We start from the raw sequence: 16,796 nt of genomic DNA, 5'->3' as shown, positions 1-16,796 counted from the left end.
TAATTAATATAGAGGAGGAAAAATGACGCGAAGATAACTAAATTTCTTCCAGTATTCTTATACTTACTAATCAATGCATGCAATGATGTAATTTGAATGTTAGTTGTGCATATGACCTCATTCAAAGTATCAGATTGATTACATCAATGGCTAGCTGGTGCAACCTGGTTATCGAGTCAATGAGATCTCGATACCCAAATTGCAAAGAAAATTTAAAAATATACTCGCAAGAACAATGTAGTAGAGAAGGAGAGAACTTTGATTGATATGAATCCTTTTCTCTTGCAAAACTTAAAGAAGAGCCACACTTAAAAATTATTCGAATGAATAACTCCTACACCACTACCTTTTTTATAGGATCTTAAATGAATCTTTAATTAAAATCCTCCAACTAAAAGATTGGTTTCAATTCAATCAAAATTTATTTCAACCCAATCTAACCTTCTTTGATTTGGTAAAAAATTAATAATTAAAAACAAACATGGAAAATAATTAATGTCTAAAACTAGCCCATATCTTCAATCATATAAAGTATAAATAAATAAATAATAAAATAAAATAATAAATCAGCACATGTTGGGCCATGGCCCTTGCCAGGCCCTACAGTGGGCCTGCATCATTAGCGTACTACGATGATTCATATAAGAATAATGCTACGACGATTTGAGCAAATCGCCTCTCAGGGGTGATCCACTCTCTTACTGGGAGCTGGAAAGTACCTCACTTGGCTCTGTTTCGTAGAAGTAACTGGAAATGGGAATTATATGGCGAGTGTCATGCATCTTTTATGTTTCCGACAAGTGGGAGCCATAGTCCCTCTGTTAAAAAAAAAAAAAAAAAAAAACAGTGGACTGGCCGCAGAAGTTCCCTGAGTCATACAGTTGGATGCAAATTGATTTTGACTTAGTGTACCTGAAGGAGTGGATCGGCCTGATTTACATATAAGGTGATCATCAAGGTGTGAACCACCTTTTACAAGGACTCAAGCAAAGTTGTAAAAAGCGTAAGATTTACGATCCCTAACTCTTAATTGCAAATTTCATGTGCATCATACAACTATAGTGTCAACTTGTATGATTACTGAGAAATGCATAAATGGGGTCCAAATTTACGTGAAAAAAAAAATCAAAATTGTCATTTGTTTCTCCATTATTATTTTTTTATTTTTATTTTTAAAAGCCCTTTTGCGTTTAAGACATGTAAAGGCCCTCTGATGTAAGAAATCATCTGTTTTGTCGAGAGAGGTTGAGAGGGAGGGAGGGAGGGAGAAGAACACAAATCATTAAATTATTTGGTCTCTTTCCTTTGTTTTTTGGGTTACTTTCTTGAAAGACAAAATACAAAGGGAAGATATGAGAATTTGTTAATAATATCACAATTCGTATACTGCAAACAGATTTTCAATTGATAACATCATGATGTACAGTAGTTTTCTTGTTGCATATTGACAAGGAATGGATGAAATGTGAGTACTTTTTTGTTTTTAAGAAAATCTGGAAAAACTTGCAATTTATGATACAATTTGCTATTCCATATGATTCAACCTCTCTTATGATTTGCGATATGACAACATTGCATGTGGGTGGGAAAGAATTGGCTGTATGTGAATCTTAAAATACGATTGCTGTATTTGATCATTTCTCTTATCATATCCTATAGGAGCTTTGCTATGCCAAATGCTTGTGAAAGAAATGTCATCGAAACGCCACCACATGGGACAGTTTGGCACACAGACGCAAGATCTAAGTGGTCTTATCATCATGCTGAACAGGATTTACAAAAGAAATGGATGGAAAAAAACTCACAATTCCTTAGGGTCGACAAGGCAACCAAAGGATCAAATATTTAATACAAGTTTTGTGCTTTATTATTATTATTATTATTTTTAATTTTTTTAATTTTTGGGTTAGCTTGTTAGTACACACCCATGTCAGTACACACTCCATGTTAGCCACCCCCACTAGGGATCGATACCAAGACCTCAAGTGTTGAAACGAGGTATCTCCACTCAGTCTGCCAGTTGAGCTATGGATCTGGGAGTAAGTTTTGTGCTCATCAGAGTTAAAAAAAAAGGAAATAAAGTTGGGTGTGTCAGGGATTCCATAAGCTGGCCCTCTATTGCTCTGCAATATATGTAATCTGTTGAAGGGGTGAACAAAAGAAAAGAAATAGTGCTGGTGGGAGCACAGGTGACTTCTGCTGTTGCATTCACGGGTTGAACCAAAAAAAAAAAAAGAAAAGAAAAAGAAACTTCGAATATTTCCCTCTTTACTTTACCTCTATCTGGCAGAAAAAAGGAAAATTCCTTTTTTTTTTTTTTTTTGTCTGTCCCTAAATTAAATATTAAATAATAGGAGACTTAAATGAAAGTTCCTTTTTTGCATTCGCTCTCCATTGCATTGGCGGAACAAAAAATTCTGTTGCATCAATATGGAAATATTTAGTACATGAAGCCATGATTTGATATCTATATCTATATCCTATATAGATATAAACTGATCTTTTTTCTGGAATCGAAGAAAGATATTGAAAAATATATTGCTCTTGTCACTCCAAATAAATGGTTTCTCTGTGGGGGAAGGGAATAACGATTTATTCCTATAATGGGAAAACTGTGAAGACTGTAGAAGTTCTATCAACTACTTGATTTTTTATTTGAAATTGTTATTCTGCTGTCCCTATTCTTTTATTTATTTTTATTTTTTTAATGGTTTTCTCTGTCCATTAATCTTTACCGGTCTTTTGGAAATCTAGGCTAAGAAGTTTGGGAACCCAGATCAAATCAGCTTAATAGTAGAAGAAGTTGGTGGTGCAATTGAAGCAGCTCCTTCTCAGGCACAGATTGAGCTATTTGAGGCATTGGTTGATGGTTGTAGACAAGTGGTTAGAGGAAATCCAGAGACCAAGGTTAGTCTATAGCATCTCTCAGGGAAATACACATCATTACTTGCATGCCAAATCTCAAGTCCTTTTTCTTCTTGCTTATGTAGAAAGTACAAGAATTCACACCCTCTACTTGCTCTTCATCTATAGGGAATTCTGTTGGACTTTTTTGGTATCGCTGTAAAGGCATACGATATGCTAGATCGTGTAGAAGAACTTCAGCTACTAGCAAAGCGCATTAGACGCTACCAGGATCCAATCAATCAATTCCGACTAATAACACATCATAAAGTTCCAAGTTGGTCTAAAAGTTGTGCCTGGGATCAAGGTATAAGCAAGCCAGTGAGAAAGCTACTTTGTTTTTTACTGCAACTTCCGTGTTGAAATCTAACCATAACTGTCAACAATTTCATTAGTTGATGATGCAAGGTTGCTTCTAGGAATACATTACCATGGATTTGGAAACTGGGAAAAGATTAGGTTAGATTCGAAGCTTGGGCTTACGAAGAAGATTGCTCCTGGAAATCTTGGACCTAATGAGACTTTTCTACCACGTGCTCCTATTTTGAGCGATCGTGCTTCTGCTCTTTTGAAAAAGGTATATGGTCATTGACTTTTCTATATAGTTTTATTGTCTACTAGCAATATGGCTTGCTTTATCTCCAGTCAAGGAAATCCAGTTTGCCCATCTTAAAAAAAATAAAATAAAAATAAATCTCCGATGCACTTTTTCATTTTTTCCTCTGAAACCAGTGGTAAGCCTCTGGGAAGAAGGTGATTTAGTCGTGAATTATATTAATAAATCCTTTCTCCGCATGTGGTTCATCCGCCAATAAATCACTAATAATATCTTATCTTCTTTGGAATGTCGAACATGGTAGATTTCAATCAGTGTTGTTATCCTGATTTGAATCAATTCGAACCATAACCTTTGCTCAATCCTGTAGACGTAGAAGTTCCAGTGATGGAGACTACGTGTAGAGGCGAGTCATTCATATGCCAATTAAGCTGATTCAGTGTTGTATCTTTTGGCTGAAAAGCTTGTGGCATGGTCATATTATACTCTCAGAATGGTCTTGCAATGGCCTACTACGGTGAAGCTTGCTCTAGTGCATTCTTGTAAAATTATTAGAAGGTATGAGTACATTTCCAGGAGAACTTGGAATATTTGGCTGACTGAGCAAAATGCTATCTGATATAACATGGGAGTTGGGGTTGGGTCTGGGATGGGCAAGAGAACTATGCGAATGGTTACATACATGGGCTAGTAAATGTTCAAAGTGGGTGCCAGTGTGTGTGGGGGCACTTGTGCCAGAGGTAATGTGTCAAGGTGCGGAATTGGTGACTTACTGATCATGCAGCTGTTGTATTCATTGTGGTATTGGGTTCTTTGAGGTGGATAGCTCTCCTGTAAGTGCAAAAGTGATGTTATATGACTGATGGAGATGGTGCTGGTATGCTGATTAGAAGTCACATGGAAGACCTATGATGGGGCAAGGTAGTGGGTGTATGAGCTGGCGTCTCATTGGAGTGGGGTCTGCATTGTTACCTTCTGGTTCCTAAGCGAGGTGGATGCCTTGTTCGTATATCTATGTGGCATGTACATCCAAGTGTTTCAGAATTATATTGGTTGGCAGTGGGGATCAATGCAAAGATTAGGGCCTCAAACTTTGCATCACAATTTATGTGGTTATGATATCAAGGGATTATTATTATTATTATTATTATTATTTTTAAAAATAGAAGATAACCATTTCATTAAGGTCTTCCAAAAAGATATAGAGAACAAAACGAGATCTGATGCAGATGTGTCTCTCTCGCCACCCTTTCCCACTGAAAGCAACTGCTAAAAGAGTAACAACAACAACAACAACAACTACTACTACTACTACTACTACTAAGACTGGAGCAATGCACTCTCATTTAACCCAAGAAAACTAAATCCCAATCCCTTTGCAGTGAGTCGATCCAGACCCCATTGAACTCCAACAATGCTATTGTCCACCTAAACACCAATGAGGTGATGCTCCACTTGAGAGAGGAAAGAGGAGAAACATTACTTTGAAGGATCACACACACGCACACAAACACAAACACAAATAATAATAATCCTTTCAACTTTTTTTTTTTTTTTTTTCAATTTTCTTGGCAATCTCCATTGGGATCTTAAAAGGAGACAATACACCTGAAAATTTAAAGAGCGGATTTGATAAGAGTAATACTTTCCCCCCATCTATAGGTAAATTTTTTCTTTTTTTCATTTAATGAGTCTTTTTTGAATATTCTTTGACCGTAACGGCCGTTTCGGGGCCGTTACGGGCCCTAAAAAAAAAAACAAAAAACAAAAAAAAAAAAAACTCACCTTTTTTTCCTTTCTTTTCTTCTTCTTCTTCTCTTTCTTCTTCTTCTTCTTTTTCTTCTTCTTCTCGAGCAGCTGCGGCTGCGGCTGCGCCCTGCTGTGGCTGCGGCGGCTGCGGCTGCGGCTGCTTCTTCCTCTTCTTCTTCTTCTTCTTCCTCTCTCTCTCTCTCACTCTCTCGCTCTCTCTCTCTCAATCTCTTCCTCCCCCTTTCCCTCTTTTTTTCTTTTCTCTTCCTTCCCTCTTTTTTTCTTTTCGTTTCCCTCTCTGCCCTTTTTTTTTTTTTAATACTGATGTAGGTACGTGTCACGCAAAGACGCGCGCTGACACTCCTCGAGCTCCGAGTTGTACGAACGGTTAAAAGGAGATCAAAGTTATATGGGCTCCACAGTGATGTATTTATTACATCTACACCGTTCGTCTATTTTCAGAGATCATTTTAGAGCACCGCCCAAAAAATGACTTATATCCAGATATCATCTGGACCACACCAAAAATAGCAACAAAGATAATGATTTTCACGTTAAATAATTCGTACGCGCACGGTAGCGTTTATTTTCCATCCAATGTGATCAGACCCAAGTGGGGCCCACTATGATGTATATTTTCTATCCATATCGTCCATCCATTTTGCCACGTCATTTTATGTTAGGATTCAAAAAATTAGTAATATTCAAATCTTAGGTGGACCACACCATAGGAAAAAATGGTTATAGAATGCTCACTATTAAAATTTTCTTAAAGTCCACTGTAACGTTTATTTTCAATCTAACTTATTAAGTGGGTCACATTGACGTGGATGAAGGGAAAACACACATGTCAGCTTGATCTAAAACTTTTCTAGCCCTCAATAAATTTTTAACGGTGAACATTTAATTATTGTTGTTTTTTATGGTGCAATCCACCTGAGCTTTGGATGTGCCTCATTTTTGGGCTCATGCCCTAAAATTATTTGGCAAAATGAATGGACGTTATGGATATAACACATTCATCACGGGTGGGGCCCAAAAAACTTTGACACGTGTTGCACTTTACATCTGAGTCCCTCCTAATTCAAGCCTTAAATAATTGTACACGAGACATATATTAACTTAAAATTTGACAATTAAATTATGGACTCTGCAATTGCTAACTCACAATGCCAAAATCAAATTACTTAAATAGTTTTAATTATTAATTTGTGAGTTTTTATTTTTTAAAATAGGACCTTTTGATTTTATTTTATTTTTTTATGATTCACTATCCAATAAATGTCCACCAATTTATAAGTGGGATAATGACAATAAATAACATGAATTTGAGGCTGATTTGGAGAATAGATTGGTCCTCCAAGTCAGCCCCAAATTGGTAACGCCATCTACCTAAATTTAATTTCATTTTTTTTTAAAGAACTATAGGGAGAAATAATATCAAGTTGTTAAGTATATAAATTACATATTTAAAAAAAAAAATTAAATATATGAATTTTGTAGTCAAATTCAAGTTACCTGGTTAAAAATTAATCAGACAGTCCGATACAACTTCTCACCAAATAGTGGACCGTTACACCACCATAAACATGTTCCAATTTATAAATGAATGCATATTTGGAATGCTTAGAATATTTCGGATTTAATCAATATTTTTTCATATTTTTTTGGCAAAAAAAAAAATTTGCGCCGTTACGGGCCGTTACGCCTCCGTATCGCCGTTACGCCCCCGTATCCGTATCGGTTTCGGAGGGTACCGTTACGCCAACCGATACCGAAACGGGACACCTTGGTTAGAACTATAGGTAAATTTTTTCTTTTTTTCATTTAATGAGTCTTTTTTGAATATTCTTCACCCTACCATGAATACACTCACCATACCCAGACTTAGAAGCCTTGTTCATAAGCATGCTTAGACTCTTTGCCACAATGGTCGAGAGAAGTGAAAAGGTTTGCTTGAAGGCTCTTAGAACTGTTGAGTGTTGACCAATATGAAGAAAGATGTCGTGCCAATGCATTTTTTATATATTGATCTTAACCATATCAAATCAAAGCCCTCACTTGAAGGGAATAAAAAAAGTACTCCCAATCAGTATGGTTGTTGGATTTTTCCACATTCCCTTTACACAACCACGTGGCATACCAAACAACCTTCCTAACCTCCTCAAATTCCCTCTTGAGCCAAACAACTCACTCATGAATACACCTAAAATTGAGATCACCAAACCTTGCCTTATGCGATCTTTTTTTAGAGGTTCTCATAAAAATCCATAATCACAACTTTGACTTGTGTGGTATCCTCCAAATGGGTAGTTTGGACACATCTTATGGATATGGTTCCTCCTTCGTCTTCCGTTCACTTTGACTTGCGATTCCATGTAACAAATTTTTTTAGCCAGACCAACTAATGGCAAACAAAAGGCGACATTTATTTATCATGCCCATAAGTCATCAGTAATTATCCTTGATGCATCAATCAATTTCTGTTCTTTAATCATCTGAATATCAACATTCCTACAACACAATGTCTTTGATAACATTCCCATGATCTTGACACCCTAAACCTTGCACATTCATCAATCATTCTCATCGATACATGGATCAATTTCTGTTCTTTAATCATCAGAATATCGGCATTCCTGCAACACAATGTCCGTGATAACCCTTCTATGATCTTGACACCCTAAACTTTGCACATTCCATGAAATGATCTTCATGGTATGTTTTCACCTTGGTTTTGTCTCTGCCACTGTATTTCTTGCTCCTTCTGTAACATCCATCCTGCCTTTCTTTGCTGACTTATCATAATTGACAGAGGATGTCGAGCTACCTAACTCCTTCCTCTATTTCTTTGATGCGAAATATCGTTCGCTCACTGTCATCCCTTTCTTCAAGCTCTTTAAACAAGACATCAACGTCATCACATGCCCTTTCAAACGGTAGGCCCAGTTCACAACCAAGATCTCCCATGTTTATATTGTCCTTAGATTCATCTGATGCCTCTAGATGCCCTGTGATTGTATGAGCGTTCCAGATCACAACCAAGATCTCCCATGTTTATATTGTCCTCTGATTCATTGGATGCCTCTATATGCCCTGTGATCGTATGAGCATTGAAAGTGGACGAGTTTCTGTCTAGTGAACTTGGTTTCCCTACTCATGAAGACTATATATCTCACAGTTATATAGCTTCCTGGGACATCAGGGCCAGGTAATAGATAGCTTAGAATTTCGTCAATTGTGTGTCTCAGTTACAGTTCTTGATTGGATGAACATCGAATGTGAGTTGCTTTTATTCAGTGGATGATTGTACCAAAGTTTTACATATATATTTCTTTCCCTCTTCCTATTGGCGGCTTCTGCTTTGAGATCCTTGTGACAGTATGAAACCACCTGGCTTATATGTTCTTCCCTAAGCAGGAATTTGCAGCCGTCGGCGGCAAGAGTACAAAAGCCAAAGTGGCTCGCAAGCCTCCTAAGAGTGACGGAGATAACCTTCATAAATTCTCAAGTACTCGCTCTAAAGAAGTGCAGGGAAGAGTTCGTTTTCCAAAACAAAGTGTTGGAACCATCAAGGAACCCCTGCGAAAGCGTCAAAAAGTCGAACCCAGGATCAAAGAGGAAGGTGAAATTTCTGAGTCCGAGCAGGAAAGGTATCACAGTCAGCAGTTCCGGGAGGAAAAGTGGAGGGAGTGGTGTGAAAATGAAATGCATGGTGAGATGAAGACATTGGGGCGTCTAGAGGAGTTGCAGACTACCAGTGAAGATCTTCCAAAGGAAAAGGTCACTCCTAGCCTTTTATCTCCTACTTTGTCAATTTTCATTCTGGTAAGGTGTTCATCCTTTATACCCGATGGGGTTCGGGCGAGCGGCCAGCACCGTGGGTTTGCTCTCTACTGGTGTGGGTTGGACTCCCTTCCCCGGCATTACCCAATACACGTGGTTGTGGGTGATTGCGTGCATCCGCAGGGAATAGTCTCGCCTGAATATGGGGTGGGGACACCCTGTGTTGTCAAAAAAAGAAAAAAAGAAAAAGAGAAAAGATGTTCATCCTTTATGCTTAATCATTATATTTCTTCAGGTGCTATTTAAAATTCGGAAATATTTACAACATCTTGGGAGGAAGATAGACGAAATTGTACAGGAACATGACTCATATAAGCAATCTAGTAAGTGCTTAAACCTTATATCACCATTTACTCTTTTTTTTTTTTCTTGTGTGTGTGTGTAAAAGTTTCATTTTGATATTGTTCTGCAGGACTTTCTTGCTATATTTAAGATTTCCGTGTCATTCTAAATGCTGATTTCATGGTCTTGAGTTGAGTCATGCAATGGGAAGTTGTTATGATCATGATCACCATGATCATCATCACCTAAGCCTTATTTAAATTAATTAGGGTCAGCTACATGAATCCTTTTCTGTTCGGATTCATGTTGGAAGTTATAGCATATATTTGATACCGGCCACCAACTTGACGCAACCTTCCTCTCTCTGGGCTCGGGACCAGTGATGGGAGCACAAAACTCTTACAGGCACAATGTAATAGACTATAACATAGGTTGATTACAATCTAGCACTATCTAATAATCTATTACATAGGTTGATTACAATAAATGAGTTATGTTGGATAGAAGAACATAACATGATTCTGCTTGGCTATTTTTCTTACAGAACATGATTCTGCTTAGCTATTTTTCTTACTCTAATGAAGGATTTTATTTACTTGATGAGTGTGAATGACGTTAAGGTAGCTCTCCAAAGCAACAAAATCATTGACATTAGTTTCACATTAGTTACCCTTAATAATGGGACGAGCCACTATAATTTTTTTACTTTTGCATAGTGAGATGAAGTTTTCTTGCAAAAATCGCTCTACTCTCAACTTAGTATCATTAGGACTTTCCCACAGGTTGGATTGTGGAAATAGGGGTCTATTGCTCTGGTGCTCCATCTTCTAGATCTGGACTCAAACACTATTAAATGGGTGTGTTCTGTCCCCTAGGATCCATGGAGATTTGCAACATTATTTGGGGAAATTTGAAATTTGTGTGAATTTAAATGTCTCTTGGATTTGGACTCCCTCAACATTATTAAATGGGTGTCCTCTGCCGGTCACACATCTCTGAGAAATTCAAAAATTGGTGTGAATTTAAATGTATCCTTGTCCACCTCACTTGAGAGGCTAATAATGTTGCTGATGCTCTTGCTAGATATATGTATGCTGGGAGGTTCACTCTTTGCCAGTAACTGTTGCTTTCTTGTTCTCTCTTTGCTAGATTTTTATGTTATTCTGAAGAAAATGATATTATAATGTACATGATAGGGGACTGTGCAGGCCTTCCTCGAGATGCACATGGTAAAATGAAAATAAGCAAAAAAAATAGTTTAAGACAAGTCAAATCAGAAAAGAATGAAAAGTCAACATAAATCCAATGAAAGAGTGGAATTGGAGAACAGGATTCATGTAGCTGACCCCAATTAATTGGGATAAGCCTTAGATGATGATAATGATGATAAAATCCAATCAATATCAATCAACAATAAACAAACTATAAATTAATGAAGCAATAGCAAATGATTATTACGAGAAATAATACCTTGCATAAATATTGTATAGCCAATTTCTCCTGTAGATAAACTGATATGCTTCAGTCAAAGGGGAGTAAAACAGGGGCAATTCGGCATTTCAATTCTTTTATGTCGCACCATGGTGCCTATAATAGGAGAATGAAATGAAACTAAAACCAAGAGGGTAAGAGGTAGTTCCTATAGATTTCTGACACAATCCTAATTCTCACTAGGTGTTAGATATCTTGCTGATTGAAAGTTGAATGCCACGAGGAAAGAAAGCAGAAAATAGAAATAAATTCTAATAAATTCGAAATTGATTGATGAATAATTGATCATTGCATAATGTGTGTCCTTACACCATTAATATAGAAAAAAAAAAATTAAAATTCGTAATTACCAAAAATAGCAAAATTCTAACTCTAATAAAAATCCTAATTCTAATAAAACTCTTCTAAGGCCTAATTTCTAAAAATAAAAATTGCAAATAAACTTTCTCTAGAAGAGTCCTAGTATAACTAAAATTTATTTCTAAAAGGAAAGAAAATCTAAAACTCTAAAAAATATTAAAAAATCGGAATTACTAAAAATAGTACATTTTTTCTAAAAATTCGTTTTTGAGCTGAAAGCGCACGTTTTCTGACGAAACGGACGGATGCGACCCACTTTGTGGGTCGGTTCACCTCGGATGGCCCGTTTCAGTAAAGATTGATAGGTTGCATGCCCCATAACAATACCCGGATCAAAAGTTATGGTTAATTCACCGTCCATCTTCTTTTGTCTCAACCATGCTAGGAACGTATCTGTGATACGTTCTACATCAGACCCCTCCACTTGAAAAAAACTCGTCCTCGAGTTACGCAAGAGACTTGGCACATGAGTCTGAGATAACTTCTGACGCCGATGTTCATTAGCCCTTTTTTTGTACTTAGCATTAAGCTCTTGAGCTGACACAATACACGTACTCATGTTTTCCTTGACTTGACTAATATTGATCAGTTCCTTCACATTTGTCTTCAAGATCTTATATTTTTTCTGATAATGTGGGCAATTAGGCGGACTTGCCCCTGAGATGGGATCAACGTAATTTTGTATATCTCGTATGGGAGGCAATTTATCGGGGGGTTCATCGAGCATAATCTCCTTGAACTCCTGCAAAATTGGCTTCAAATCTTTTGGGATATTCACAGGCTCCATATATTTTTCATTTTCAACTAATGAATATATATGTTTTGTTTCCTCAGATTGTTTGACAAAAGCCTGTTCAGTTGTGAGAGACTGTTCCTCAACTTTAGAAGTCTTGGGTTGGTTTTTCATTCCTATAGAGGTCACATGTTCGCCACTGATGAATCCTGTGGTCTGTTGCAACTCCGTTTTGACCCGGTCACCTCTTGCCGACAAATAATAGGATTTCTCTGCATAACCCTTTAATGATTGGTTATCTTGCCAATAATTTTGATTTTGTTGGAATAATACTTGATCATAATTGGTAGGGAAGAATCTCATGCACAATAACTTCTTATCCGCGACCACATGCGGATTGGCGCCTTCATCCGTCTCGTTCGCTCGAGTTAAAGTTGTTCCCACCAATCTGAAGCTCTGCCCGTCAACTTGTAGGCCATAAGTTTAACTTTCTTTTCTTCCATTATGTTCATGTAGTCGAAGAAACATTCGACTTTAAGCAACTAATTGAGGAAGTCCTTGAAGTATAGTTGACCATTAAAACTAGGAAGATCAACTTTCATCTTGAATTCTTGATCCATCTGATCCATCTGATCAATGGCTCGTCTAGGATGTTGTAAAATCATGTCGCTAGATCCCACTTTATTAGGAGGGATCTTGTGGTTCACTGATAGCGTCGCCCTACGATCAATATGATTACTAATTCTAGCAATTGTTGATGGTGGATCACCACCATGAACACGGAGTGCCAGGGCCTCCGCCAAACGATCCGCCATGCGATCAATGGAAGCTAACCCTTGCATGGCTTGCCGATTCTCTCGCCGTGTTGCTTCGAAAGCCGCCGTTAAAGGTAAATTCCTTGGAACACCGTCCATGGGATTGTTGCCCGACCGTCGTTAGAAGCCATCTATCAGGAAAAACCTCGCTTTGATACCAAACTGCAACGGAGGACGTGAGGTCGAGCACCGTCTTCCTCAAGAGGATAACTATTCCGAATCCACGGAACTTCTCTGGACTCCTCACAGAGACTTCTCGAATCCACGAGGAAAGAAAGCAGAAAATAGAAATAAATTCTAATAAATTCGAAATTGATTGATGAATAATTGATCATTGCATAATGTGTGTCCTTACACCATTAATATAGAAAAAAAAAAAAAAAAACTAAAATTCGTAATTACCAAAAATAGCAAAATTCTAACTCTAATAAAAATCCTAATTCTAATAAAACTCTTCTAAGGCCTAATTTCTAAAAATAAAAATTGCAAATAAACTTTCTCTAGAAGAGTCCTAGTATAACTAAAATTTATTTCTAAAAGGAAAGAAAATCTAAAACTCTAAAATATATTAAAAAATCGGAATTACTAAAAATAGTACATTTTTTCTAAAAATTCGTTTTTGAGCTGAAAGCGCACGTTTTCTGACGAAACGGACGGATGCGACCCACTTTGTGGGTCGGTTCGCCTCGGATGGCCCGTTTCAGTAAAGATTGATAGGTTGCATGCCCCATAACAATACCCGGATCAAAAGTTATGGTTAATTCACCGTCCATCTTCTTTTGTCTCAACCATGCTAGGAACGTATCTGTGAAATGAAACTAAAACCAAGAGGGTAAGAGGTAGTTCCTATAGATTTCTGACACAATCCTAATTCTCACTAGGTGTTAGATATCTTGCTGATTGAAAGTTGAATGCCAGTCTGTCCTGGTTTTATCCAATTACAACCTATATTTGTTTTATGTTTGTTGAGCATGCTTTTGTTTGTTACCTTGATAGTCTTTCCTGCTTCCTTTTTAGGGGTAGCATTTGGCTCTCTGGGCCAGGTCTGTCTCTGTCTGCTTGAGCTTGTCCCATTCATTTGTCGGGTCCTGAAATTCAGGCCTGGGCCTGGCACCTGTGAAAGCAAGTAACGGGGTTTATCTGAGCTTTGGCATGCCCTCAATTGAAAAGAGGTTTCAACTTGTGCCCAGACCTGGCCTGTTTATTTTTCAGGCATAACTACAGTCTAAGAATAAAGCTTGAACCACCAATTGCTGGCCAGACACCCAGAAGCCCAGTCAGCTGGCATGGTCCACTGCCAATGCATATACTTCCGTATCCGGCCATATCTTGTTCTTTGAAACTTTTCATTGTTGCTCCTCTTTGCCTTGATATGTATGGAACTGCCGGTCACCCTCTCACCAAATTCAGAAATTTTGCTGAGAATCCTTCTCCTTTACAGGATTGACCAAGCGATTGTGGAACTATGTCTCCACCTTTTCAAATTTGCCTGGAGAGAGACTCGCTCAGATCTACTCTAAACTGAAACAAGAGAAGCGAGATGAGGCAGGAACTGGACCCTCCCACCACAACAGTTCTGCACCGGGACCCAGCGATCGAGATAGCGATCCTAATCAGTGCCCCCCCTATGGTAATGGAATTCAGAAGCCAAGACCGACCTCTAAATTCTCATCCCACCATCCTTCAGAAGCATTTCACAGGGATCAGGAAACGGGAAAGTCGGAAGCATGGAAACGGCGTAGAAGAGCCAACATGGATGGTCAGCAACTCCAAGCTCAACCTTTACCACCACCGTATCAACAACCTATGAGCAACGGTGGTGCTGGGATTCTTGGTTGGGGCCCAGCAGACAGTACTAGGCGCTTCAGTAGTGACAGGCCAAATGGAACCCGTCAGCCCCATTTCCTTCGTGGTCAAGGACACATGTCCGAGCTCAAGTAGCAGAGAGTATTGTCTTGACCGGCCTTCTACCTTGCCATCAAATAGATTTTTTTTTTTCATTACCAGAATAAAAGAGTTTGCAGATTGTGTAGCTTGATCTAAAGCTGTTATCCGGTACCGAGAAGCTTGTGGGGGCCACCAAAGGTGGCTGTGTAAAAGAGCTGTGTGATGAGAATCACGCATGGAAGAAAGTGTTTAGTGAACTGGCATCTATTCGGGGAGGTACTAAAATACAGGGAGGCATGTGGGGCCTGTTGTAATTTTTTTGAGGGGATGAGGTCAGTCTCTCTTAAGTCTCTAATGCACAGGAAGTACTGAAGGATTTGCTTCTTACATTGTTGAAAATATATATATCTCCAAGAAAAGAAAATTTGCATATAGGCTTTGTTTCTCTTTTTTCATTCTCAGTTTTTTCATGTGTTGTGGCAAGTTCAATGTACATTATGCAAGCTTGCACATTTCAACTTTTGAATTTGCGTTTCCAAGTGAATGCCGACTCCCTAGTTTTATTACTTTGAAGAATTCTCACCACTCCATGCATGGTGTGCATCTGGATGTGAAATTTCATGTCATTGAGATGATTCATATTGATGCACAATGAACAACAATAGGGTTGGTGCTGCTTTATTTTGTAATGATGCTCAGACCCCAGATTGTAAAATGGTTCAAGGCGGGACACAAGCAGTCATGGAATATTTTGGATATTCCATCACTGGTCTTACTTCAATTCAATAGAACTTCCGGATGCATGCAGCCTTGAGTATAAAGCTATAGGTGCATATATGTTTCTGTTCTTTGAGCCACTGAGGGGTCATACTTGTACTGAGGACATTCAATCAGCCAATAGGGATGTCTATGGGCTACTTAACCAGGTTGCAGCTTTTGTCATGGAACAGCTACGAGTCTTTTGTTGCCAAGAAAAAATAAAAATAAAAAATCATTGGGATTATTATAAGGCGGTTCTGATTTATATGAAAGGGTCAAATGTGGCATCATCAGCGTGCCTATGGAATGGGTATTAAATGGCAAGTGGGGTTTTGATAGGATAGGGCGCCTCGCATGTGGATTACATCTCAACTGTTGTTGTGGAATCTATGTTACACAGGCCATTGTAAGAAACATTAAAATGGATGATTGTGAATGGAGATGATTATTTATTTATTTATTTATTTTTTTGAATGGGGTGTGTTCGAATCCAAAACTCAAAAGCCCTGCACAGTATGATACGGGGCCACTACATCCCATCGAAATTCATGGCAAGAAGTGGTTGGGTTACCTTGCCAATTAAAGCTCCTGGGCTGCCTGACAGCATCCTTGGGAGTGAAATGCTCGGTTCATTTGTTCAAGGTTGAAGAGGTGGGTCACATGCCAATGTAGCACATGCGTGAGAAGTGTGCTATGTAGGGCTTGCTACGAACATGCTCAGGCCGAAAATTCTCTGGTCCAATTATCAGGTGGACCACATATAGGAGCCATGTTGACATGGAGTTATAGGTTGTTGATCTTCTGTAGCCTTTTTTTTTTCCTCTTCCACACCTATTGCCCTTCTAATGAATGGGGTATTTTGGTTGTTAACATGAGATCCACTTTAGGGGAAACCGTCAAAATATAAGATCCATCCTTACGAAACCTATGGCATCAAATCAAGCAACTGAATATGCAAAAACTTTAATTGAAATAAGTGCATGCAAGGCCATTAACATAGTGGGGCCCGCCTATTGACAGATTAGATTGAACACGTGTGTCCAGTTTGACCTGCAACACTGCATAGGTGTAGTGGTGCACACCGCATGAGGGAGTGAGTTTACGTGCATGTGATCCACTCCGTTCATCAAGTGTGCCACCCAGGCTGATCCAACCCTCCGGTGATGGTAACATAGGCAACGGTGTAAAATCATTCCTAAAACATTCAAATTCACATGGTATAGTCCATCAGATGAATGTATTAGATGGAAAATAAACACTGAATGGGCCCCACAAACAACTGATGGTGGGTGCCTGGAAATCTACTATTTCCTATTCTGTCAGTGAATGATGATGCTTGATGATTTTCATTGCAACCGTCCAATAACTGTTCACCAATCTGAAAGTCATAAAATCAAATAAAAAGTAGCTTCTT

General features: G+C 38.3%; 1 protein-coding gene and 1 long non-coding RNA gene across 6 annotated transcripts in view; both read left to right on the top strand.

Moving 5' to 3' along the window:
* The window catches only part of LOC131250783 (protein CHROMATIN REMODELING 5), a 61,140-nt gene extending 45,951 nt beyond the window's left edge, over positions 1–15,189 (top strand). For 4 of the 5 annotated variants that reach the window (XM_058251092.1, XM_058251091.1, XM_058251093.1 and 1 more), the window contains 6 exons: positions 2,755–2,907; positions 3,034–3,211; positions 3,300–3,481; positions 8,630–8,992; positions 9,291–9,378; positions 14,178–15,189. In XM_058251092.1, coding sequence (XP_058107075.1) covers positions 2,755–2,907; positions 3,034–3,211; positions 3,300–3,481; positions 8,630–8,992; positions 9,291–9,378; positions 14,178–14,677 — 1,464 coding nt within the window. In that variant the 3' untranslated portion in view covers positions 14,678–15,189. The remainder of the gene's footprint in view (positions 1–2,754; positions 2,908–3,033; positions 3,212–3,299; positions 3,482–8,629; positions 8,993–9,290; positions 9,379–14,177) is intronic. The other variant, XM_058251095.1, reaches the window with a different exon arrangement.
* On the top strand, positions 1,211–2,689 carry LOC131250785 (uncharacterized). Its single transcript, XR_009173442.1, has 2 exons — positions 1,211–1,854; positions 2,045–2,689. It is a non-coding gene; the product is annotated as an uncharacterized LOC131250785 (long non-coding RNA).
* Positions 15,190–16,796: the final 1,607 nt, after the last annotated feature.

The sequence above is a fragment of the Magnolia sinica genome, chromosome 7 (genome assembly GCF_029962835.1).
Source record: "Magnolia sinica isolate HGM2019 chromosome 7, MsV1, whole genome shotgun sequence".
Classification (NCBI taxonomy): Eukaryota; Viridiplantae; Streptophyta; class Magnoliopsida; order Magnoliales; family Magnoliaceae; genus Magnolia; species Magnolia sinica.
This window is presented reverse-complemented; position numbering and strand designations above follow the sequence as displayed.